The following is a 25,518-nucleotide window of genomic DNA, read 5'->3' as shown; positions in this document are numbered from 1 at the left end:
TCCATGTGGCAAATTGTAAATAAGGAACGAGGCAAAACATCACGCCCTCTTGCAGACTTTTTTGATGTGGTTGTAGACACAGACGGTAAGAACTTCCCATCGAAGCAAGACGCTGCAAATGCCATGAACCAACGATTTGCTTCCGCAGCGGTAGCATGTGGCGCGCCGAGCGCCGACCTGCCGCGAGTACGCGCTGCGCTGGGCCGTGCTTGCACGCCGGCCGATTGTGGCCTGCTGCTCCGTCCGTTCTCTGCGGATGAGGTATTTAGAATAATAACTAAAAACATCCCTCACAAAGCCACTAAAGATATATACGATGTTTCTATGGAGCTCATTTATATCGGTGCCGCTCCCCTGTCACCAGTACTGGCGGATCTGTACAATCAGTGTATTCTCGAGGGGGCCTATCCCTCCTCCCTAAAAACTAGTAAAATTTCCCCTATATTTAAAGGAAAAGGGAAAAGAGAAGACATTGATGGATACAGACCTGTCTCTATAATTCCAGCGTTGGCTAAGGTGTTTGAAAATGGACTCAGCTCGCGATTAACAGATTTCCTAACCGCTACCGAAGTTCTGTCTGTACGGCAATATGCTTACCGCGCGGGCCACTCGACTTGCGCCATGACACGTGAACTGGTACGCTGTGTTATGGATGCCCGCGAGCAAAGCCGGCAGGTTGCGGTTTTGTGCTGCGACCTGTCGAAGGCATTCGATGTTGCCGACCACAACGTACTCGCTATCAAACTGCACCACTATGGAATAAGAGGTAAAGCACATGCACTCTTCACAGATATGCTTCACGATAGATCCCAGGCGGTGGTCGCTGACGGAGGCAGAGTTAGATCGGAGGCGATATCGACTGTAATGGGAGTTGCACAAGGGTCATCGGTGTCTAATATCTTATTTTCGCTGCTTTTAAATGACTTACCGAAAGCAATAACGGCGGGAGAAGCTTATATGTATGCCGATGACGTCGCTGTCGTTGTGTCCGCTCCTGACTTAGATGAACTCGAGCAGCGCCTAAATGAAGTTGCTAGTCAGGTATGGAGGTATTTTGTTATAAATGGCTTAGTACTAAACCTTCAAAAGACAAACTTCCTGCATTTTCATCTTGGAGGCAAAGAACCTAGGAACCTAGAAGTACTCGTGGATCGTGTCAAAATAGGTCAGGTACATAACACCACATTTCTGGGTCTTGAACTAGACAGGAGCCTGCGATGGGATGCACACATCAGTAAAGTGTGTAAAAAACTTGCGGGTGCCTGCTTCGCATTGCGACGCCTGGCGAGGGTTGTGCCCAGGCATGTGGTGAGGTCTTGCTATTTTGCCACTGTGCACTCGATCCTCCAATACGGTGCGGAGTTATGGGGCCGCGCTGCCGAATGGGAGCGCGTATTCCGAATGCAGAAAAGAGCCGTGCGAGCAATAGTACAGACTGGACAGGACAAAACTGCAAGACCTCACTTCAAAGACCTCCGAATACTCACGCTGCCGTCTGTGGTGATATACCAAGTAGCTGTGTATGTGCGATGCCACCTTAATGAATACGCGAGTGGAGCAGACGTTCACGGTCGCAATTTGCGGAATGCCCACAAACTCTTGGGCGTAAAGCACAAGCTGGCAAAATCTGCCAAAGTAACGCATGTGATGGGGCCGACTGTGTACAACAGACTGCCGGGTCATGTCACAAACGCACCGTCACTGATGAGCTTTAAAGCGCGACTGAAACGATGGCTTATCGAGCACACTTTTTACAGCTTTAAGGAGTTTATAGAGTACCCAATAAGTACCTAAGATTAGAATAAGTATGTAAAATATTTTAATGTTACGAATATCAATTCTGCAAATAATTGTATTTTAAATGTATGTGACATATAATATGAACTATTATGAATAAATATATGAATATGAATATGAATATGAGACTTATCTATGGTTTTATTTTATTGACGACCAGTGACCCTGCCTGCCAAGCCGCGGTCCTGATTTCGAAACCTGGTAAGGGCATTTATTTGTGTGATGAACACAGATATTTGTTTCTGTGTCATGGATGTTTTCTATGCATATAAGTATTTATCCATACTAATATTATAAATGGGAAAATGTGTGTCTGTTTGTTTGTCCGTCTTTCACGGTAAAATTACACCCCCCCTCTCCCTCACTTCCCTAAATGGGGGGGGGGGGTTGTATTGAGCCTTCCGCAATTGTCGAATTTAACGCGAGTGTAAGAATGTTCTATACATTTTTTTTTGGAATAGGAAATCTATTCTGCCCATTCTAAGATCTCTGTGACTGCAAGTCCATCGGAAAAAGGCGTGGTGCTTTTACAAAATTGCCAGATGTCAGTTTTTCAGGAGTGCCGGCTGCGATGAGACCAGGTATTTTCATCGGTTTAGAAATCACAGAACTAAAGTGATTTTATAATATCCGATATACTATTGTGTAAAATATTAAAATGTTCGCAAATTATAAATGCAGACATCAATCACAATGAAAAAATCAATAGTGATCGACTCTGGCCAACGTGGGACTCGAACCCACATCCTTGGATTGCCGGTCCAATGCGTTACCAATTGCGCCAGCCGACCATCCGTCCATGACTGCTAATTTAACCATTGCGACTGTGATGCATGACTACGTCACCGTGACGTAGTCATGCGTCACCAACGACATCTACATTTCAAGATTTTCAAGGTTTACAACCCAAGCCAAAAAAAATCCATATGTTTATATTAAAAAAAAACATACGGATTATTAACATTTTAAAATGTTTATCTCCATGGAGACTAATTTCTAAGATGTGAATAAAATGTCACTGCTATGTGGCCTATTTTACAACAGTGAAAAGACCTATCCAACAATGTATCACACGATAGGGTTGAAATAAAAAAAAAACCCCTAATAAAAAAAATTTTTCCACTTTTTATTTTTGCACTTTGTTGGCATGATTGATACACATATTGGTGCCAAATTTCAGCTTTCTAGTGCTAACGGTCACTGAGATTAGGTATCCGCGGACGAACAGACATGGCTAAACTCTAAGGGTTCCTAGTTGACTACGGAACCCTAAAAGAGCATTTTTTTTGCCATTAAAAAAATTTTGATTGTTTTAGGGAATTTTAGGTCAATTGTACTCAGAATCACGAGTACTTTCAATCTCACTGGGAGACAAAAGGTGTCCCAGAATTTCCATACATTTTTGTTACTTTCCTCTTTTGTTATCCCATACATGTACGGAAAATGGTAACAAAGTAAGAAAAAATCCTATGGAACAATTTTTTTAACTACTAGGATTGAAAAAGCTAGTAATTCTGAGTAGAAATAGCATAATTTTTTTCAAAAATATCACACTTCATAAAAGAGGCAAAAAAAAAAGAAATGCTCAAAAAGACTACTGTCTGGTAAACGACCATTATTCTCGAATGATTCCTTGCACGTACCACTAATTGGTTGTTGCGTAGACGATAAATGAACTTGCACAGAAATATTAAATGTTAGTGCATTTATTCTTTCTAATCAATAAAATTACTATTAGTAATCCTTAACCTAACTCCTTTTATCGATTAATAATTTATTCTTAATATTTATGAAATCCAGTCTATTTTTATCAGATTCACAATAGAAGTCGCATCTGTTTAAGATACGTTTGAAATATTTATTTTTCACATTGATCCGATCCATGTCGTATCTAGATATAATTTTTGAGGTAGCTTTAAGCGCGAATCGGCACGTTAGTTTAGAGAGCCTAGTCTCCATTTTTAAATACATCCTATAAATAGAGAATGTATTAGTATAATCACTACGTATAATAGTATTTTATACAATTGTGATATAATAAACAAAGCTTTTCAGTTGAGTACCATGTTTAGGCCAAGAAGCTTGCTGAGTGGCCTAATAGTACGGTACGAGAGTGAAAAGCTTAATTATATCACTATTGTATACAATACTTTTTCTACGAGTCATCATGTTCGTCATCAATGGACGAAAAATATCATCATTCAAGTTAAAATTAATGTTAATAGCGTCGTTCACCTTTAATATCAACATCGAATTACCTAGCAACCAAGTTTATAATAACCGTCTCTGATTGGTCGATAACGTGATATATTAAAAAAATGTGTTTCAGATGCAGGATAATTTGCCAGGTATCGCAAATTACATAGTATAGAAATTGTATGAAGTTCTATTTTTGAAATTATTACAGTTAACTTAAAGTCAACTATAATGAGATATTATAGTTGAGTCGGAACTGCCATAGAGTATCCAACACTGAAAAGTTAGCACTTATAATTTAGTCTGTGGTGTCCTAATTGACAGATTAAAGTCGACGAGTAGAAAAAAGTATTTTGTGCAAGTTGTTGTTTTGACAACAAACATATTGTGAGACAATTTTGATTGATATGAATGAATGAATGAAATCATTTATTTCAGATGTTTAGAGTCCATAGATGTATTTCCTCTAATAATAATAACTGAATGCATGGCGTAGGTAAAAAATGCGTAATGTGTATTTTATAAATATCTTTGTCATTTTTTTTTTAATTTTATCTTTAAGTACCTTATCTATACGGAACACCTAACACGTTTATGTTTTTTTTAAATAAGTGCTAATTGATATCGATTTTCACCTCAGGCGTATCCTTAGGTCATTTTTGTTGCCAATATATTATAGTCGGAGAGCTAGGTCAAATCCGATACCGCCATTTTAGGGATAAAGTTTGTGACAAGTTATAAGGTGAATGAATATAGCTAAATTAGAACTTTAAAAAGCCTGTGTGGCGACGGGTTAAGAATTTCACCACCCCCTTTCTTCCCGTGGGTGTCGTAGAAGGCGACATGGGATATGGGTTAAATTGTGGCGTAGGCGAGAGGCTGGCAACCTGTCACTGCAATGTCACAGTTTCGTTTTCTTTCAACCCCTTATTTGCCAAGAGTGGCACTTAAGCTTTAGTAGTTTCATGTGTTCTGCCTACCCTTTTATGGGATACAGGCGTGATTGTATGTATGTATGTTGTATGTAGAACTTTAAAATACGTAATTATATCAAATATTATGCAATGAATAGCATACGTTTCTTGAAAGGAAAAAAATATTTATTGGCCCTGACTTATGCGATCCATATCCAGATAGTTTAAATAAGGCATAAAGGATGTACATATTATTATATTTGAGAGATTTCGCTGTGGTGACGAAGTTAACCGATGGATAGTTAAATTCTCTTGTTATTCGCCAGTAAATATATATTACTAGCTTTTGCCCGCAGCTTCGCTTGCATTAAATTCGTAAATTGCGGAATGCTTCATACAAACTTCCACCCTCCCCCCCATTTTAGGGAAGTGGGGGATTAGATAGAGACAAAAAGTAGCTTATGTCACTCCCCATCCCTTAAATTATCTCCACTTAATCACGTCAATTCGTCGCTCCGTTTTGCCGTGAAAGACGGACAAACAAACAGACACACACACTTTCCAATTAAGAATATAAATATATGTAATAGGGAACTTGACTGTAGTTAAAATAAAATATTTTATACCACGCACGAAATAAAGCATCAGATAATTATAAGAAAAACATGGACAGAAATTATTTTTTAATCCGATTTCTATTTAATAATTCAGGTAGAAATACATAAAGTAACTGAGTTGACCGTGACGTCACTTAATTTAATTTCATATATGTAAATTCGATATTAGCAAGTTGTTCAAATACGTTTTGGGGCATTTTCCAAATTAAATCCCGAATATCGAATTTCACCAGATCTGGACGTGTTTGGGCTCATTCTTCTCAGAATTACGAGCTGATACGATCCCGACGATAAAAAAATGTGTCCCAAATTTTCCATACAAAATTCGAGTTTCCAAATTCCAATACGTCACGCTCGTAGTAAGTTCATACTAAAATCGTGACGTAAAAGGAAAAAAAAATTAGGACACTTTTTTATCGTCAGGATCGAATCAGCTCGTGATTCTGAGAAGAATGAGCCCAAACACGTCCAGGGTGGCTAGCCGAATGGCACAATCGCTCACGAAACGCTCACGAAACGAAGCGCTAGTAGATATCTATCTCTATCGCGCTTGCGTATTGGCGCGACAGAGCCAGCGGCGTATCGCTTTCGTTTGGCGTCGGAGAAATGCCATTCGGCTACGGGGCCAGGCCCCGTAGCCGAATGGCAATACGCAAGCGCGATAGAGATAGATATCTACTAGCGCTTCGTTTCGTGAGCGTTTCGTGAGCGATTGTGCCATTCGGCTAGCCACCCAGATCTGGTGAAATTCGATATTCGGGATTTAATTTGGAAAACGCCCTTTGACAGTTCTTAAAAAGAAGCTGATTTGACTAGGAGGCAAGTAGCCTATTATTTCAGAGAAAATTGGCGGAAATATTTTTTTTTCCTTTTCTTTTTGTCAGGCTTGCTCCTAGACTATACTCTTAGTCTATTCGCTCGCATTAAGTAATTAAAACAATACTCATCGAACGTCACGAAATAAAAGTCGTTTCAATATACATTAACATTTAACATTGACATTTAATACTCTAGTAATAATAAAAAAAGAATTCGACTAAATTCTTTTTTTTTACTTAAATCTACTAAATATTTAAACACAACGGTTTTCGCATTCAATTTATTTTAAATTATTAAGTCATGAAGTTAAAACAGGTTTATGAAACTTTGAAAAAAAAGTTTGCTGATGGGTAAGTTACGGTAAAAAGTGTGTGTGTCAGCTTAGATGCACGAAAACCTGCCGGTGGTCAGGGCTGCAGATCAGGGCCACGTACGGATCTGCCCGGGGGGCACATTCGTCCGTGTGTGGCAAGAAATATACACGGATTTGCCCGCCGGGTACCCGTCCGCTGCCCGTGCTCAAAACCAACGGACCGGGCACGGCCCGGGCACCGGGCAGATCCGTCGGCTGCCCGCGCGCGTGTGTGTAGCGCTGATGTGCCTGCCGGATCGCACCTTAGTTAAGAGGATACGGTAGCGAAAATGCTAAAATAGAACGGAGCCCCCCTTTAAACATGGGAATTTTAGTTACATTTACAAGTGTCGATGGAATCAGGCGTTACTTTGCGGAAATCCATGTTAATCGTAAACTAGAACTTTCCTTTGCTAATCCGCGAATAGATAACGTGCAAGTCAATCAGTGCTAACCTGTTATAATTACTTGCGTATTATTGCGTTTTATTTTTATTTTTGCGGTGGGAGGGTGGGAAAATTAATTGCATGTAAAAAATACGCAAGTAATTATAACAGGTTAGCACTGATTGACTTGCACGTTATCTATTCGCGGATTAGCAAAGGAAAGTTCTAGTTTACGATTTACAAGTGTTATTAATTAGATTTATCGAAAAAAAATGTCCATTAAGAACAACTCAGTCAAAAGATATTTCAAAAAAATCTTTAAAATCGAAGTTCCGCTCTCGACTCTTTCCTCCTTCAAAACTTAATCAATCGGAACGAAATTTGAGAATCTGAATAACAATGAAATAATCTATGTCGGACCGTTTAGCTTTTTTGGTTAATTGTTACCAATCTTGAGTATCACACCTTTTTTTGCGCCACAATGAAAAAGGCCGTTTTTGAAAATTTTTGATTGGCTCTAGAGTCTTTAAAAAGCAGAATATCAGAAAAATCAAAACGGTCCGACACAAATGAAAATAATAACAATCTGTGTTGGAAAAATCATTGCTCTATCTTCAAAAACCAGGGAGGAAATAGTCGAGAGCGTTTGTATGGAGAATTGACCCCTACCGTATCGTCTTAATAGCACGGATATGTCCGCCTCGGATTTGTCCGCCGTACAAGCCGCGAATCAGATCCGAGCCATGCCCGGCGGACCAATCCGTACGTGTATGGCTAATCGCGGATCAGGGTGGCTAGCCGAATGGCACAATCGCTCACGAAACGCTCACGAAACGAAGCGCTAGTAGATATCTATCTCTATCGCGCTTGCGTATTGGCGCGACAGAGCCAGCGGCGTATCGCTTTCGTTTGGCGTCGGAGAAATGCCATTCGGCTGCGCTGCGGGGCCAGATCCGAAGCTTATTGCCCGGCGGACAAATCCGTACGTGTATGGCTAGCTATTCGCGCCGTGTCCAAGATCACCGCCTTTTCCATCTGACCCTTGGTCCATGCCTACCCCTTTTGGTAAACAGGCGTTTTCCATATGTATGTAAAACTTATCACCTAACTATGTCAGTAACCTTTTTTTTTTGCAGTGAAGTCAACTCCCCCCTACAATATAAATACGTGACCCATCTCGCTCTCATGATGAGTTCCATTGGCTCGTGGCCACATACGCAGTTCGGCCGCAACAAACTCCATACTATACTGTCGTTCTACAACCTCATACTTCACGGTTTCTGTTTGTTGATGTTTGTCCTTGGAGTGTTGTACTGGCGGCAGCGACGGGCGACAATCTCTTTCTTTGATTCTGGACATATATTTTTGTGTATGATTTTTGATCTTTTGGTTTTGGTGAGTATAATCTTGTTAAATATGTATTGTATTGTATTGTATTTATTGTCTACATGTACAATACAGTCAGGGTTGGGCAAAATACTGGCCAATAGTATTTCAAATACAAAATACTAATTACATTTGGAAATGTATTTCAAATATAAAATACTAAATACTTTGGTGACGGGTATTTCAAATACAAAATACAAAATATAGTGTTTAAAAAAATGTATTTCAAATACCAAATACAAAATATAGCGTTTCTAAAAATGTATTTAAAATACAAAATACTTTTGACCACACCAACTGGTAAAGGTTTACGGATGAGAAAGTTGTACGATTTTGCAGTTCAAAAGTAATTTCATATAAATTTTAACTTAATATCCAGGATATCATATCCTAAGTTAGATGGTATTAATATTATGATTTGATATCATGTTTAATAAAAAATATTTCATTTATAAAATAGGTAAATTCTACCAGCAAGCTTAAGACATCAAGTTAAAATTTGTATGAAATTGCAATTTTGCTATCTGTTTTCGAAGAACAAAGAGAGTCTTTAACAGTCGGTGTGGTGAAAAAAAAAACATTCAAACTCTATGGAAAAACAATATCAACTCGCCAAGATAACAGGGTCTACTTATGAAATTAACGGACAATACTTATAGGTAGGCATGCACAGAATTTAAAAATAAACTTAAACGTTTCTTTCAATGTGGCCTTCTATTTAATCAATGAATTTACTGATAAAATAAAATGAAAAATAATGTACATACTTCTTATATGAATATCAATATACTTTTCCCCTCACTAGCTCGGAAACACATGTTTTGTCCTTTAATACCAGCGGGTAAAAACGCATTTTATCCACTAGTGGGTAAAGTAATTTGACCTTGAATAAAGTCAAATTAACTGCTTTAAAATTGATAAAAGTAGGTGAATCTAGTAACAAAGATGATTTACCACCTGTGGAACTACTAGAAGCAGTGATAAACGCATTTTTTGCGTTGTAGTTTCCTCGCTATAGTGAGGGGAAAAGTTTTGTGTTACACTCGGGTGCAAATGTATTTTACTTCTCGTGTGTTAAAAAACTCGCAAGTTCAGGATTCTATTCTCGAACCACTCGCTTCGCTCGTGGTTCAACTATAGAATCCTTTCACTTGCTCGTTTTTCAATTCCACACTCGGCGTTAAAATACAACTTTGCCCCCTTGTATAACAAATAACTATTATTTTATAAGCTTAATTTTAACACGTTGCATGACTAGGTTGAGCAATGACCTGTAATTGGGCATTTTCAAAAATTGGGACCCAAAATTAGTGAAAGTTGTTGACAAAAATTAACTCGATGTCAGTTTTGTGACGACAATTAAGCGTGAAATTTCAAAAAAAAAAATATTGCTTTTCTATTAATTACATAAACTATAAGCAATAATCTACATTTAGAACATGAAAAAAGCTGGTTTTTAGACAAAGTTTACAATGGGTAGTGTACAAGTTTCTAATGGGTCGGCAACGCGCACCCCTTGAGTTGCAGGCGTCCATAGGTTACGGTGACCGCTTTCCATCAGGCGTGCCGTATACCTGTTTGCCACCGACGTGATATAAAAAAAAATATTCTTAATTTTTGTCACAAAACTGACATCGAGTTAATTTTTATTAACAAATGTCACTAATTTTGGGTCCCAATTTCTGCAAATGCCCAATAAATAAACGAAACTTGAAAAGCTTGAAACTTGGTTTTTATGAATTTAAGAATTCCCTTTCATAAAAACCAAATTCCTAAAAGTATTGTCCGATAAGTTCCGTCTAGTTGGCGAGTGAATGTATCCAGAGTAGTGGCAGTAGTAATAAAAAAATCCGGCCAAGAGCGTGTCGGGCCACGCTCAGTGTAGGGTTCCGTAGTTTTCCGTATTTTTCTCAAAAACTACTGAACCTATCAAGTTCAAAACAATTTTCCTAGAAAGTCTTTATAAAGTTCTACTGATGTAATTTTTTTCATATTTTTTAAACATATGGTTCAAAAGTTAGAGGGGGGGGGGACGCACTTTTTTTCCTTTAGGAGCGATTATTTCCGAAAATATTAATATTATCAAAAAACGATATTAGTAAACCCTTATTCATTTTTAAATACCTATCCAACAATATGTCACATGTTGGAGTTGGAATGAAAAAATTATCAGCCCCCACTTTACATGTAGGGGGGGTACCCTAATAAAACATTTTTTTCCATTTTTTATTTTTGCACTTTGATGGCGTGATTGATATACATATTAGTACTAAATTTCAGCTTTCTAGTGCTAACGGTTACTGAGATTATCCGCGGACGGACGGACGGACGGACGGACGGACGGACGGACGGACGGACGGACGGACGGACGGACGGACGGACAGACAGACATGGCGAAACTATAAGGGTTCCTAGTTGACTACGGAACCCTAAAAATGTCGATCGACTATCAAAGTGATGTGACACTTGTCGCTGATAGTAGTGACAAGTGACATTTGACGTTGACACTTGACAGTGCCGTTTTTAATATATCACAGTCTCCTAAAGGGACTATCGGACTATCACAGAGTTAAAAACTTTTCAGAAATGTATTTTGTGCAAATGTATTTTACAGCCTTGAGTATTTCAAATACAAAATACTAAATACATGCGTCTAGGTATTTGAAATACCAAATACAAAATACTTAACCAAGCAGTATTTGAAATACAAATACAAAATACGTATTTGTATTTTAAACGGGTATTTCAAATACATGTATTTGAAATACTGCCCAACCCTGAATACAGTGATGCATCAAGATATATGGTATTGGGTAAAATATCTAGAGATAGTACATGTAATTTGAAACCATGGTACTTACGGGGTCAATTGCAAAAAAATTTACCTTTCGGTGAATTTTTTGTCCCATGATAATCTCAGGGTTAGTGACGTCGATCATTCAAGATTTGTACAGTGAGGGAAAAAAATTGTATAGTATTATGTGAAAAATTCTGATATTTTTTTTCAGTTTAGTTACGTAACGTAACTGAAAATTGTTGTTTTTGCTTCTTCAGTTTCGTTACAAATTTTATCAGTTTTGTAACGTAATCCAAAATGTACAAATTTTCTGTAATTCACATATGAGTCATGTGATTCACATTTCACATTCCACAAAATAAACATACGTAATAATAACATTGCCTCATAATATCCAACACTTGATGTCCCATTTTTGTTGAAATGTTCTTTGTTTTTACTTTATTGTGCATGATGTAATTCAATTCAATTCAATTCAATTCATTTATTTCGTCATCATGGGTTACATACATTACAATAGGTGTCAGTTTACATTATAAGTCCGACCATGGTGTGCCTTTCGGCGTACGATATAAAAAATACTTATGCTAAACACATTTACATGCATAAAATTAAACTAAACTGACTAATAAACAAATTGGAAATATCAAAAGTAACTTTATACAGTAAGTAACAAATATACATTTTTCAAACAGTTATTGTAGCAATGATTTTTTGGTTTTGGTGAGTATACTTAATCTTAGTTTTCGTTAAATTCGATACCTTTGGGTTCAATTGGCGTAAAGGACAAAATGCAGGTTTTCAGGAGAAGCAAAAAACAACATTTTTTTTAGAAAAATGTTTATATCTTTTTTGTTTTTTGACCTATATTTGTGACGTATATAGAAAAATATGTAGATTTTTAGTATCCTTCACCTAGTGTAGCAACCGTAGTGATAAACTAAACGGTTTAGAAGTTAGATGGTTGTAAAGGACACGTCAAAATGCTATGGACGTCCTTTACACCCACGATTTTTTTGAACAATTAGAGTTGATAGGGTCGTAAATGACGGTCTTAGATGATTTTTATACAAATTCGGGGCGTAAATGTAACCGGAATGGTACAAATGGCAACTGTTTTTAGCTTAGTTTACAATTGAGAAACTTGAAAAATGTATCAAAACGTAGTTAATATGGCATAGAATAGCCACATTAGTGTTACAGTGTATATTTATCTAAATATTTAGCAGAGACAAAGAACAAGACTATTTTATATCCAGTTTTGCAATAAAGAAACAACATTTGCTTAAAAACTATCTAGTATTTTGGAAAGTTATTATTTTAGTACTCGCCGCTGTCTCAACTCTCAATAAGTTACGCATTCAGTATTTAATTCTAGCAGGGAAACGCTTTCGTAGTTTAAGTAAATATAAAAACACTAATGGTAATCACGTAAACTTTAATCAGCAACTGTGAACAGTAGACTATATTAATACGACAGTAATTTTAAGTATAAAGTACAAAGAAGTTCTAAGAATAACTAAGAGTTAAGTACCAATTTATAAACGCAAGTTAAGACGCGTATACAAACTGTGACCAACTAATAAATAATAGTAACTGTAGTCAAGACTACCTACTATGTTGATGCATATTATTGATAATTTTAAAACAGAAGATTGTTATTTAGTCTTTAACCTGTTAAGTAAGAATAATCTTAATTATGAGTTCAATCCTAGAAATATTATAGTCAATGCTTTAAGTACCTGTGGGTACATAGCCAAGTCACCAAACGCTAACGCTCATTCGCTAGCGAAACGCACCTGTTATTGTCGCACTAAATGTTAGTATAGTCTACTGTTAAAGTTTACTGGCGGCGTAGCTGAATGGCAATCGTCGACGCCAGACGCCGACAAAAATGCAGTCTGGTGCAATACGCAAGAGCGATAAAGCTATAGCTATAGCTACGAAAAAAATATATAGCTACGAAATAGATATTATCGTGAGCGTTTGTGCATACGTTGTGGGTACGTACCCTGATTACCATAGTGTTTTTTTTAAATTACCTACATCTCGTCGCAGTATAATAATACTACGAAAGCGTTTCCCCGCTAGAATTAAAGGTTGAATGCGTAACCTACTGACTATTCAACAGCGGCGAATACTAAAAAAATAACTTTGAGCTTGTTGCCAAAGTATTAGTAGATCGTTTTTAAGCAAATATTGTTTCTTTATTACAAAACTGGATATAAAATAGTCTTGTTCTTTTTTGTTTCTAAGATAGCTTAGATAAATAATACACTGCATTAAACTAATGTCTATTCTATGCCATATTAAGTACGTTTTGACACATTTTTCCAGTTTTTAATTGTAAACTTAGCACAACATTTGTACCATTTCGGTTACAATTACGCCCCGGTTTTGTATAAAAATCATCTAAGACCGTCATTTACGACCCTATCAAATCATGGGTGTAAAGGACGTTAATAGCTTTTGACGTGTCCTTTACAACCATCTATCTTCTAAATCGTTTAGTTTATCACTACGGTTGTTACACTAGGTTAAAGATACTCGTAATCTGCATATTTTTCTTATACACGTCACAAATATAGGCCAAAAAAACAAAAAAGTGGGTTTATCTTTCTCTTGGAAACCTGCATTATATGTCATTTACGACAATTGAACCCAATGATATCGATTACAGTTGCGGATAAAATATTTTAGTGCTGGTCGTAAAGGACGAAGAACAAAAAAACTTGTCCTTTACGCCCAACTTTACCACACTACTATAGAAAGTGATCCTTAAAAAGTAAGGGCTTAAAGGGCAATAATATATATCAAGGTGACTTACGACTATATTTTTATTTGTAGATTTCCTTTACGACACAAATAATAATTTATAATTAATGACTTGATATTTACGCCCCTTCAGAAAAGCTATTTTTGCAAGTCCATAGTAGAAAATCTTGGTCGTAAAGGCAACTTTTTAAGAGATATCGAAATTTTAACTACACAGATCGATAGCGCTTGAAATTCTGAACAAAACTGTATATATAACTCATTTTCGCCAAAATGTCCTTTACGCCAATTGAACCCAGAGGTATCGATATGTCATTTGAAACCAGCGAGCCACAAAATAAGGATCTCAAAATACGTCATTTTTCGTAAATTTACTGTTGTTAAACTCATTTATATCAGATATATCATTGTGCCTTTAAATATATATCCTATCTTCTTACTTTTTAGGGTTCCGTAGTCAGCTAGGAACCCTTATATCCGTCCGTCCGCGGATAATCTCAGTGACCATTTAGGACTGGGCAGCTAAAATTTGGTACCAATATGTACATCAATTACGCTGATAAATTGCAAAAATAAAAGGTGGAAATTTTTATTACAGTACCCCCCCCCCCCCCACATTTTCATTTCAACCTTAACGTGTGATATATTGTTGGATAGAGGCTGTCGTTCGATTTGGCATTCCCAAGTCTCCCAAGGTTGTTTTGAGTTCTGAGATCATTTCCTCCTCACTTGCTAGCTGGCTCCGGTACAGGTCATAGGCCTCCAGTGGCTATTTCGTTGTATCATGGATTATCTCTGATGTGGGACAGGAATCCAAATTATGGAGCAGCAGGAGTCCTTTTCTGCAGGGCCTCAAGGCTCCTCAGAATTGTATTTTGACCATGAACTGTTGAACAGTTTTTGAAAAAAAATACGGGGAACTACGGAATCCTACACTGAGCGTGGCCTGACACGCTCTTGGCCGGTTTTTTCACTTGTATGAGCGTGACTAGTGAAAAGTAAAATTTCATACAAATTTTAGATTCATGTGTTACCATCAGCATGAAATATGCTAGTTATGGAAAGTACAATTTCCATACGGTTTAGAGTTTTTAATTTTCTACCGTTAAGATTGAATAGGTATGATAGTGATTCTAGAGGTAATTTGAAAGAACCCAAAAACCTACAGAATCTGTTTAGTCACAGATTAAATATATCATACCATCCCATACATTAAAATGCGATAGCCTAAGAACGCGCATACACTACACCACACATAGATGGCGCCACAAAAACTCCTTGTTGCCATCGATAGATTGGCGTTAAGTGTCACTTTCGAGCCATAAATCTATGTCAAAAGTGACACTTAACGCCATCTACAAGTATGATCGAAAGCTATAAGACATTTTGTGGCGCCATCTATGCGTTTTTAGGCGGTCGTATTTTAATGTATGGGATTGTATGATTTTCTTATATTTAATCTATTATTTAGTTCTGGTCTCCAATTCACAAATATATATTTTAAATGTCGGTAATAAAGAAATTAGGGCCAGTTTTTCTCAAAGTTGTCCACCCCACTTTTTTGTAACATGGGTATTTTTTACGAGATTAATACTCAGAACCGCGAGGTCTTTCGATCCTGATAGGAGAGAAATAATGTCCCAAGATTTCCATACAGTTTTTCGAACCTTCCATTCCGTTACCGCCATACAAAATATATGAAAAACTGGTAACGGAATGGGAAAAAAAACCTTAGGACACATTTTTTCTTCTATTAGAATTGAAAGAGCTCGCAATTCTGAGTGGAAATCATATAAAAATTTCCAAATTCAAAAATAAAAAGTGGGGTGGACAACTTTGAAAAAAAAATGGCCCATTAACGCATTTTTCCAGCTAAGATTACTGGTGGCCAGAACCTTAAAATATCAAGAAACAATTAAAGAATATTTGCTGGAGTTTCACCTGTTCTACTTCAAGAATCGATCGCCATACGCTGCGAAGGTAACTTGAATGAGAATATAACTTTTGATTTTATTCATTAGGTAAATACTTTTTTTTTATACTACGTCGGTGGCAAACAAGTATACGGTCCGCCTGATGTAAAGCGGTCACCGTAACCTATGGACGCCTGCAACTCAAACAGTGTCACATGCGCGTTGCCACTCCATTAGAAACTTGTACACTCCCTTTTGCTGTGTTAAGTACACAGCAAAAAGGAAAATACAAGTTCCAAGGAGGCTTCGGGTTGCCGACGACTCAAAGGACAATAGACGGAACAAGTTAGTTCCGTAAGTCCTCCCGTCATCAGCACACCGCACCCTCGTTGAGCTCTGGCAGCCTTACTCACCGGCAGGAACACAACACTATGAGTAGGGTCTAGTGCTATTTGGCTGCGGTCTTCTGTAAGGCGGAGGTACTACCCCAGTTGGGCTCTGCTCTAGATTCGAGCGAGACGATATCCGCTGTGCTGTGCCCTACCACACAAAGCGGAATATCATTCGCTATGCCCTACCTCCTACTGCTTGCTTACTTACTAGCACTACTTGCTTCGCCCGCGTACCAAAAGTAATCTTATTAAAATGATCTTTGGACCCTTTCACCCCCTTAGGATGTGAATAAAAAAAAATCCTTTCTTAGTGCTCCTCTACACCTTATAATGAACCTACGTGCCTTTGGAGTCTCTAGGACCAGCGGTTTCGGCTGTGCGTTGATCTGTCAGTCAGTCAGTAATTCAGTCAGTCAGTTTCTTCTTTTATATATTTATTTAGAAGTATTATTACATTCGTTTTCACAACACAAAACCACCAACTGATAAGGTATTTTGCCCAAAAGAATGCAAAATAATTTCATACAATTTGTTTTTTGATGCCCAACATCTGGATGGTATAATTGACATTGAAATTATTTTTCAATCATGTGAAAAAAAAACTAATACACATTTGTGTGTTGGAAATTAGAATAATTATGGTTTTTTATTTCGTAACACCTACTATATTTGATTATGTATTTTAGAGATATTTGAAGAGATTGCTCTTTAGCAATAGACCGCCTGTTGTCTGCCTCTATTTATAATTATTTGTTTTGTCTCCACTGTATATTTTTTCTGTATCTTTTGCTGAGGTGTGCCAATAAAGAGTATTCTATCTATCTATCTATCTATCTATCTATCTATCTATCTATCTATCTATCTATCTATCTATCTATCTATCTATCTATCTATCTATCTATCTATCTATCTATCTATCTATCTATCTATCTATCTATCTATCTATCTATCTATCTATCTATCTATCTATCTATCTATCTATCTATCTATCTATCTATCTATCTATCTATCTATCTATCTATCTATCTATCTATCTATCTATCTATCTATCTATCTATCTATCTATCTATCTATCTATCTATCTATCTATCTATCTATCTATCTATCTATCTATCTATCTATCTATCTATCTATCTATCTATCTATCTATCTATCTATCTATCTATCTATCTATCTATCTATCTATCTATCTATCTATCTATCTATCTATCTATCTATCTATCTACTTTCTGTCTTGTTGTTCTTATGTGTATTTTGTCTTGCCTGTCTGTATTCACGAATTCTGTTCTATTCTATTTTATTTGAGCATTATTCTCGTGGTTTCTGAATAAAACCCTGTTTTTTTTAGATACACACGCAAATCCACACCATTTCGGGGATGTTCACATTCTACGTGATCTGTCAAATGGCGAGTGGCGTGGCTTTATTCGTTCTCATGCCATTCTACAACAACTTGAGTAACGGCATGTTTGGCAAGAATAGGCCTGAGAACAGTACGTTTGAGAATTCGGCTTATTATTACTTGCCTGATGCGTGTTATACTACTTTGAGAGGTTTGTATTTATTTATTCTGTTGAACAATGAAATAAAATAGAAATAGCAAACTTAATGCCTTAACGCCTTGCCTAGCCTGTGTGGTGACGGGTTAATAATTTCACCACCCCCTTTCTTCCCGTGGGTGTCGTAAAAGGCGACTATGGGATATGGGTTAAATTGTGGTGTAGGCGAGAGGCTGGCAACCTGTCACTGCAATGCCACAGTTTCGTTTTCTTTTAAACCCTTATTTGCCAAGAGTGGCCCTGAAGCTTTAGTAGTTTCATGTGCTCTGCCTACCCCTTTATGGGATACAGGCGTGATTGTATGTATGTTGTATGTACGTAATGCCTTAACGTATTTCCTCCCGGTCAATCATGGAGGAAAACGACACTTTTATTCATTAATTTGAAGTCTGGTTCATGGGAGTTTTCCAAAATAAATCTCGAAAATCGAATTTCACCAGATCTGGACGTGTTTGGGCTCATTCTTCTCAGAATCACGAGCCGATTCGATCCCGACGATAAAAAAATCTGTCCTCATTTTTTTCCTTTACGTCACGATTTTAGTATGAACTTACTACGAGCGTGACATATTCGAAACTCAAATTTTGTATGGAAAATTCGGGACACATTTTTTTATCGCCGGGATCGAACCAGGTCGTGATTTTGAGAAGAATGAGCCCAAACACGTCCAGATCTGGTGAAATTAGATTTTCAAGATTTATTTTGGAAAACACCCTCTGAATATCAAAGTGAACCAATTGAAAAATTGATTCCATCTATTTATCTATTTATTTATGGGGAACGTGTTTTTAGTTATCTGTAAATTATTTTACTAAAAAATTGTCGAAGAATTCTGCTCAGCAATGTATGAGGATTTCACCGTTACATTTTGGTATTAAATACATATTTATCTTTTACATACACTTTGTTTTTTTTTCGTTAAATTCGACACGCAGTTAGGTTCACCATCAGGAACACCCTGTATATCGCTTTTCGTAAAATTCGAAAAAAATTTTTTTTCCTTTCCATACATAATAAATGAATTAGTTAGTGTGAGAGGACCTTACCCTTAACATTAAAGTTAGTGTCAAGTGTCTGACGGCACATGTCAAAACAAATAACATAAGGAAGTGGTAAGGGATGCCACACACGTGTTCAGTAATTAATTTTTTTTTTTAATAATTCGATAACCGTAATAGTTGGGATGCTAGTTTCTTAGATAGATTAATTGTATTTGACCTAAATAAAATAACCTTTTCTTAAAGTTAACGGAAATCAATAAAAACACGGTGTATTATACTTTTCTACAGGTTACTGGTTCCTATTCGCCTTCAACTGTTTCACATCCTACATAATAACCATCGGTCTCTTCTGCTTCGATCTCCTTATCAGTCTGATGGTGTTCCAAATTTGGGGCCACCTGGAGATTTTGAAGAATAACTTGATGAATATGCCTCTGCCTAAAGATAGCAAAGACGGCATGTATTCGGTGGAGGAGAATGTTAACATAAGAGCTTTGTTGAAGGACATTTGTGTGCATCATAATTTGATTATAAAGTAAGTAAAATTTTTAATTAATTTATTCTTATGAGTAAGTAGTGTTACAAAAATAAACGGTTTTTTTCTGGTTTGAAAAAAAAAACATGAAAAAAAAACCCTGAAAAAGACACTCTTTTTCTGAGTATGTTTTCTTTCTAAAGGACGAAATCTCAAAATTTGCAAAACAGTTAATACTTTTATACGGTTTTTTAGACCTTAAATGTTAACTATTAACCGAATTTAATTTACCTAATAACTTTAATTTATGGTTTTATAAAACTAGCATTTACACAATCTGTAGTTAGTAGTTGTCGCTATTTACTGTTGGCAACACTACCGCCTCTCCACGCTCCACATCGCATCGGAGATTCCCCAATAAACGTTTGTATACTGAATGTTTATCGAATGAAAATGTACGTTATTGTTGTTGAAACGTTACAAGTCACGAAAAACCGTTATTGTCGTTTTATTTGTTCATCTGAAAAAAGACATATTTAGAAAAAAACCATGGTGCTTGGTTTTTTTTTCATAATTCGGAATTTTTTTTCTATTTGCAACCCTACTTATGAGTCTAGAGCGCGTATATCCCAATGCTGGGGAAAGGCCTCCCTCCCGCCGAATTCGATTTTATAGGACCCATCTGATAGTTGTTCTAGCCCACAAGTCATCCAGCATACGGTAAACGTATCCCACCTAGTCCCACTTAAACTTGGCGGCTGTTTCAGCCACGTCAGATATCTGAGTTTGATATTTAATATTTTGGTTTAATTAACAACACCACGAATTAAAATTTTGAAAAAATCCCCGACCGCGACACAATAAACCAATTTTCATGAAATATGGCTAAGAACACTCCCGACTAACTCAGCTTTCAGACAAAAAAAAACTAAATCTAAATCTGTTCATCCGTGCGGGAGCTACGATGCCACAGGCAGACACACACACAGACAGACAAACAGACAGACAGACAGAGAGACAGACACGTCAAATTTATAACACCCCGTCGTTTTTAATGGTGGTTTTTTAAAATTAAACGCGTTAAAAACTGGGTACTAAGACTCTTTACTGTGATTATCCATGTTGTTTCAATGGAGCAACGCATATAAAACTTATAATTTGTTGGTTTCATCATGGTAAAATTGATGATCTAGTCAATTAGAAAACTGTTGAAATGACAGGATGCCAGGATGTAGGAGTCAATACTACTTATGTCTTCGGTGAGACATCATCTTTGAAGCGTGCTTTTGTATTTTGTTGTTTCGTGTTTCTTAGTTTGTTGTTGTTGTGTGTTTTTACTTGATACTGACAATTTTAGACAAGAACAAACGTCTGGAATCGATGCCAACAGGCAGATGCTGGTAAATTTAAAACTGGTATTGAACTAGTTCACGGTCTGCGAATCTATATTCCAACGCTCAGCTAACCGAGCCACCAACTCAAGAGAAATTTTCCTATCCTGGCAGGGCCGCCATGTGGTGCGGGAAGTTGGGCGTACAATTAAACACAGTGTATGCTGAACAAGACTAAAGCTTTATTTAATAAACACCTAATTTATAGTAATACAAATAGCAAGGTTGCAATATTACTTACCTACTTATGAACTAGCTCCTTACACTTGCTTGACCAAGCCTGCGAAATTTTCCACCATATTGGTCAATAGGATCTGTTACAGGTAACCTGAAAAAGAAGCGCCTGAAAAGCGCTGGTGGTCTAGCGGTAAGAGCGTACGACTTTTGATCCAAAGGTCGCGGTTTCGAACCCCGGCTCCTACCAATGAGTTTTTCGGAACTTATGTGCGAAATGTCATTTGATATTTGCCAGTCGCTTTTCGGCGAAGGAAAACGTCGTGAGAAAACCGGACTAATTATAATAAGGCCTAGTTACCCTTCGGGTTGGAAGGTCAGATGGTAGTCGCTTTCGTAAAAACTACGCCTACGCCAAATCATGGAATTAGTTGTCAAAAGGAACCCCAGGTTCCCATGAACAGTGGAAAATGCTGGGATAACGCAAGGAGGATGACAGGTTACCTGCAGCAACATGCACCGTAAGAGGATTAGGTATAAGTACCTACTTACAGAAATATTCCCTTTTTTCCAGATTTGTAAACCGATGTTCTAACGCGTTCAGCGAGTACCTGTTCACTTTCTACCTCTTCATGCAATTCATAACCTGCATCCTACTTCTGGAAGTATCCTCGTTCACAGCTGATGCCATCGCTAAGTATGGACCCTTGACTATCGGCATGCATCAGCAGTTGATACAAGTGTCTATACTTTTTGAGATGCTGAATACAAAGGTAAATCCATACTAATATTATAAATGGGAAAGTGTGTGTGTATGTTTGTTTGTCCGTTTCTCACGGCAAAACGGAGCGACGAATTGACGTGATTTTTTAGGGTGAGATAGTTGAAGCGATGGAGAGTGACATAGACTACTTTTTGTTTCTTTCTAACGCGAGCGAAGACGCGGGAAAAAGCTAGTAAATTATACTTACCAAAACATTAAAGAAATAGGTTTAAAAGAACCGAAATTTACTCACTTACAATATCGCCTGTCAAGTGTAAAAATATGGGTGTACACATCTTACTCAAAAATATGTCCTATAGCATCTTAGTCCGGTGTAATAAGAGCGCAGTACCATATTTATGAGACGATTATTTCGATACGTATTTTTGCACTTGACTGTATATAACGGTGCCAAATTTGATGGTCGTAGTAAGAAACAACCAAAAACACACATTTTCAACTTACATTTAAGCTGTCGAGTACTGTTTTTGTGAACATCGAATATCATAGTTGAGGAGTTTGATGATTCGCTTTTTCAGAGTAATCAATTGATGGAAACAATCTACACCATTCCTTGGGAACACATGGACAACAGGAACAGGAAAACGGTGATGTTCTTGATACGTCGGATCCAAGAACCGGTCAGTTTGAAGGCGGGTGGTATGGTGCCGGTTGGAGTCAACACCATGTCTGCGGTTTGTTGTTGTGTGTTTTGATTGTTGTTGTGAATCTTGACAATGTGCCGTTTAGTGTCAAGAATACGTCAGCGGTGAGAAATAATTATTTTTGAACCGTGTTTTCGAGTGTTTTTGTTCAGTTTCGTTATTTGTTATGGCAGTTTTTGGGGTTCCGTAGTCAACTAGGAACCCTTATAGTTTCGCCATGTCTGTCTGTCCGTCCGTCCGTCCGTCCGCGGATAATCTCAGTAACCGTAAGCACTAGAAAGCTGAAATTTGGTACCAATATGTATATCAATCACGTTAACAAAGTGCAAAAATAAAAAATGGAAAAAAATGTTTTATTAGGGTACCCCCCCACATGTAAAGTGGGGGCTGATATTTTTTTTCATTCCAACCCCAACGTGTGATATATTGTTGGATAGGTATTTAAAAATGAATGAGGGTTTACTAAGATCGTTTTTTGATAATATTAATATTTTCGGAAATAATCACTCCTAAAGGAAAAGAAAGTGCGTCCCCCCCTCTAACTTTTGAACCATATGTTTAAAAAATATGAAAAAAATCACAAAAGTAGAACTTTATAAAGACTTTCTAGGAAAATTGTTTTGAACTTGATAGGTTCAGTAGTTTTTGAGAAAAATACGGAAAACTACGGAACCCTACACTGAGCGTGGCCCGACACGCTCTTGGCCGGTTTTTGTTATTTCTGATATACAAGATTAAGAACCAGCAGTTTAAAAGTGAGTGGCATGGTGCCGATGGGAGTTAACACTATGTATGTTGTTGTTGTTGTGTGTTGAATGTTGTTGTGAATCTTGATATTGACGACCGGTCTGGCGCAGTCAGTAGTGACCCTGCCTGCTGCGCCGCGGTCCCGGGTTCGAATCCCGGTAAGGGCATTTATTTGTGTGATGAGCACAGATATTTGTTCCTGAGTCATGGATGTTTTCTATGTATATAAGTATTTATATATTATATATATCGTTGTCTGAGTACCCACAACACAAGCCTTCTTGAGCTTACTGTGGGCCTCAGTCAATCTGTGTAAGAATGTCCTATAATATTTATTTATTTATTTATAACATAGAATGGTGCCAATTGGTGTCAACTATATGACAGCAGAGCAGAGGCATCATCTGAAGGGAATTTCACATGTTTTTGTTGTGTTATTCTTGTGTTACTCCTGAAATACAGGACACAAAATTCAAGTACCAGTCAGCCCTAAAAGCTGGTGGAATGGTACTAGTTGGAATCAACACTATGTCTGCGACGCCGACGAGGCATAATTTTTAAACCGTGATTTTGTTTTTTGTTGAGTTTTGATATTGTTGCGGATGTTGAGGCTTCAAGTAGGCAAATTATGAAACTGCAAACTTCATTAACAATAATAACGTTATTGTGAGTAATTTGTTTAGTGTGTCATATCTATGTGTAGCTTGTGTTATAACTACCTACTCTTTGGATTATTTTTTATGGGTTTATTAGAGGTACAGATGGGCCATTTTTTTCAAAGTTGTCCACCCCACTTTTTTTTGGATTTGGAAATTTTTATGTGATTTCCACTCAGAATCACCAGTTCTTTCAATCCTAAAAGGAGAAAAAAGTGTCCCAAGGTTTTTTTTCCATTCCGTTACCATTTTTTCATACATTTTGTATGGCGGTAACGGAATGGAAGGTCTGAAAAATGTATGGAAATCTTGGGACATATTTCTCTCCTAGGATCGAAAGACCTCGTGATTCTGAGTATTAATCGCGTAAAAAATACCCATGTTACAAAAAAAGTGGGGTGGACAACTTTGAAAAAAAAAAAAAAAATGGCCCAGATAACACTATATTTTTCTACCCTATCGCATCATGACAGTTATGATCATTATGATAATTGTAAAGCTTTAAAATCATTTTTCAGGTCCTGAAGGGTTCGGCCACTTATTACATGATGCTGAAGGCTTTTGCTGGTGAACAGTAAATCGGTTAAAGTTACATACCAAAATAAGTTGTATAAATGGTAAGAGTGGTGAAACTGGTGAAAAATAGAAATATGTATATAATAGCAATGTTGACAATGAAATCATTATGATGATTATAGCATTTCAAGCAAAATTAACCACCACCAGTATGAATATATGTATTTAAATAAATTTAATTTTTAACAAGCAGAAACGTCTGCTAACGAGGAAAGGCATGGAAAGATTTGCGATGTTCGGCGCGGCTTCCGTAGCTCAATTGATTAAGAGCATTGCACGGATTGCAAAAAGGATGCGGGTTCAAGTCCCGCCGGAAGCGTAAATTTTTCCATTTTTTCACTTAATATAAAAATGTATTTAAATAATTATGTTTTTTGTTCAATAGGAAAACAAAATTTGCTGAATTTTGTAGGTATCGACAGTCACTTGTATTATTAACTTCTGAAGACATTTCTGAATATCTATTTATATGTCACTATTTTGCAATATTTTATGATACCGTGTCCGTATATTATAAATATAGCAAAATTTCATAAAACCAACCAAAATGTTCAGCTTTTCCTTAAACTTTAATAGTGAAGTAATATGTGGCATATCATATGTTAAATAAAGGGCAATATATGTATATATTGTATTTTTATTTATCTTATTAACTGAATAGCTGAAGGATCTTAGGATCGTAGGGGGTAATTGCACAAAAGATCCCGATGGGTCGAAGTGTATCCGTAAGGGCCCCCGCAGTTTTTAAGATAAGATAAGATCTTATTAACTGGCCTTCCAGGTTTATTTATTACAGAGAATATGATTGTGTAGTTTTTTATACTACACTGAGAGAAATTTGCATTGTGAATTTAACAAGTTCGACTTATTGCGGTTTATCCGTTTGAATCAGCCAAACGTATGTTTAAAACAATATGTGTCAGGTTCTTTTTATAAAATCGACTTGTTGATTCAAATATATTGCCGATTCAAATGACAAGTAGCTTGTTGTTTGAACCAAAGAGCACGTAGGCGCTATTTTAACCAAAAAACTTGTTGAACGAACATGAAAACTGGTTGTATTTTCTCTCAGTGTACGTCGGTGGCAAACAAGCATACGGTCCGCAAAGCGGTCACCGTAACCTATTGACGCCTGCAGCCCAAAGAGTGTCGCATGCGCGTTGCCAC

The 25,518-nt window shown here is 37.0% G+C and overlaps 1 protein-coding gene and 1 non-coding gene across 2 annotated transcripts; one reads left to right on the top strand and one right to left on the bottom strand.

Annotated features, from left to right (window-relative positions):
• Positions 1–2,516: 2,516 nt before the first annotated feature.
• Trnaa-ggc lies at positions 2,517–2,588 on the bottom strand. The gene has a single exon. It is a non-coding gene; the product is annotated as a tRNA-Ala (tRNA).
• A 4,055-nt stretch (positions 2,589–6,643) lies between these two features.
• On the top strand, positions 6,644–24,353 carry LOC125238781 (putative odorant receptor 92a). The gene is made up of 8 exons (XM_048146217.1): positions 6,644–6,693; positions 8,218–8,476; positions 15,912–16,019; positions 17,693–17,897; positions 19,193–19,439; positions 21,519–21,717; positions 22,247–22,402; positions 24,294–24,353. Exons 1-8 carry the CDS (start codon positions 6,644–6,646, stop codon positions 24,351–24,353), a joined length of 1,284 nt encoding a protein of 427 aa, XP_048002174.1.
• Positions 24,354–25,518: the final 1,165 nt, after the last annotated feature.

The sequence above is a fragment of the Leguminivora glycinivorella genome, chromosome 24 (genome assembly GCF_023078275.1).
Source record: "Leguminivora glycinivorella isolate SPB_JAAS2020 chromosome 24, LegGlyc_1.1, whole genome shotgun sequence".
NCBI classification, from domain to species: domain Eukaryota; kingdom Metazoa; phylum Arthropoda; class Insecta; order Lepidoptera; family Tortricidae; genus Leguminivora; species Leguminivora glycinivorella.
Note: the sequence above shows the minus strand (reverse complement) of the source record. Positions and strands in the feature narration are given on the sequence as shown.

Bases quoted from the DNA above. Each gene is read 5' to 3' on its own strand.
- LOC125238781 (XM_048146217.1), top strand. From the start codon at position 6,644: ATGAAGTTAAAACAGGTTTATGAAACTTTGAAAAAAAAGTTTGCTGAT. The intron at 6,694-8,217 runs GTAAGTTACGGT...TTTTTTTTGCAG, and splicing joins AAAAAAAAGTTTGCTGATGG to TGAAGTCAACTCCCCCCTAC. The intron at 17,898-19,192 runs GTTTGTATTTAT...ACTTTTCTACAG, and splicing joins GTGTTATACTACTTTGAGAG to GTTACTGGTTCCTATTCGCC.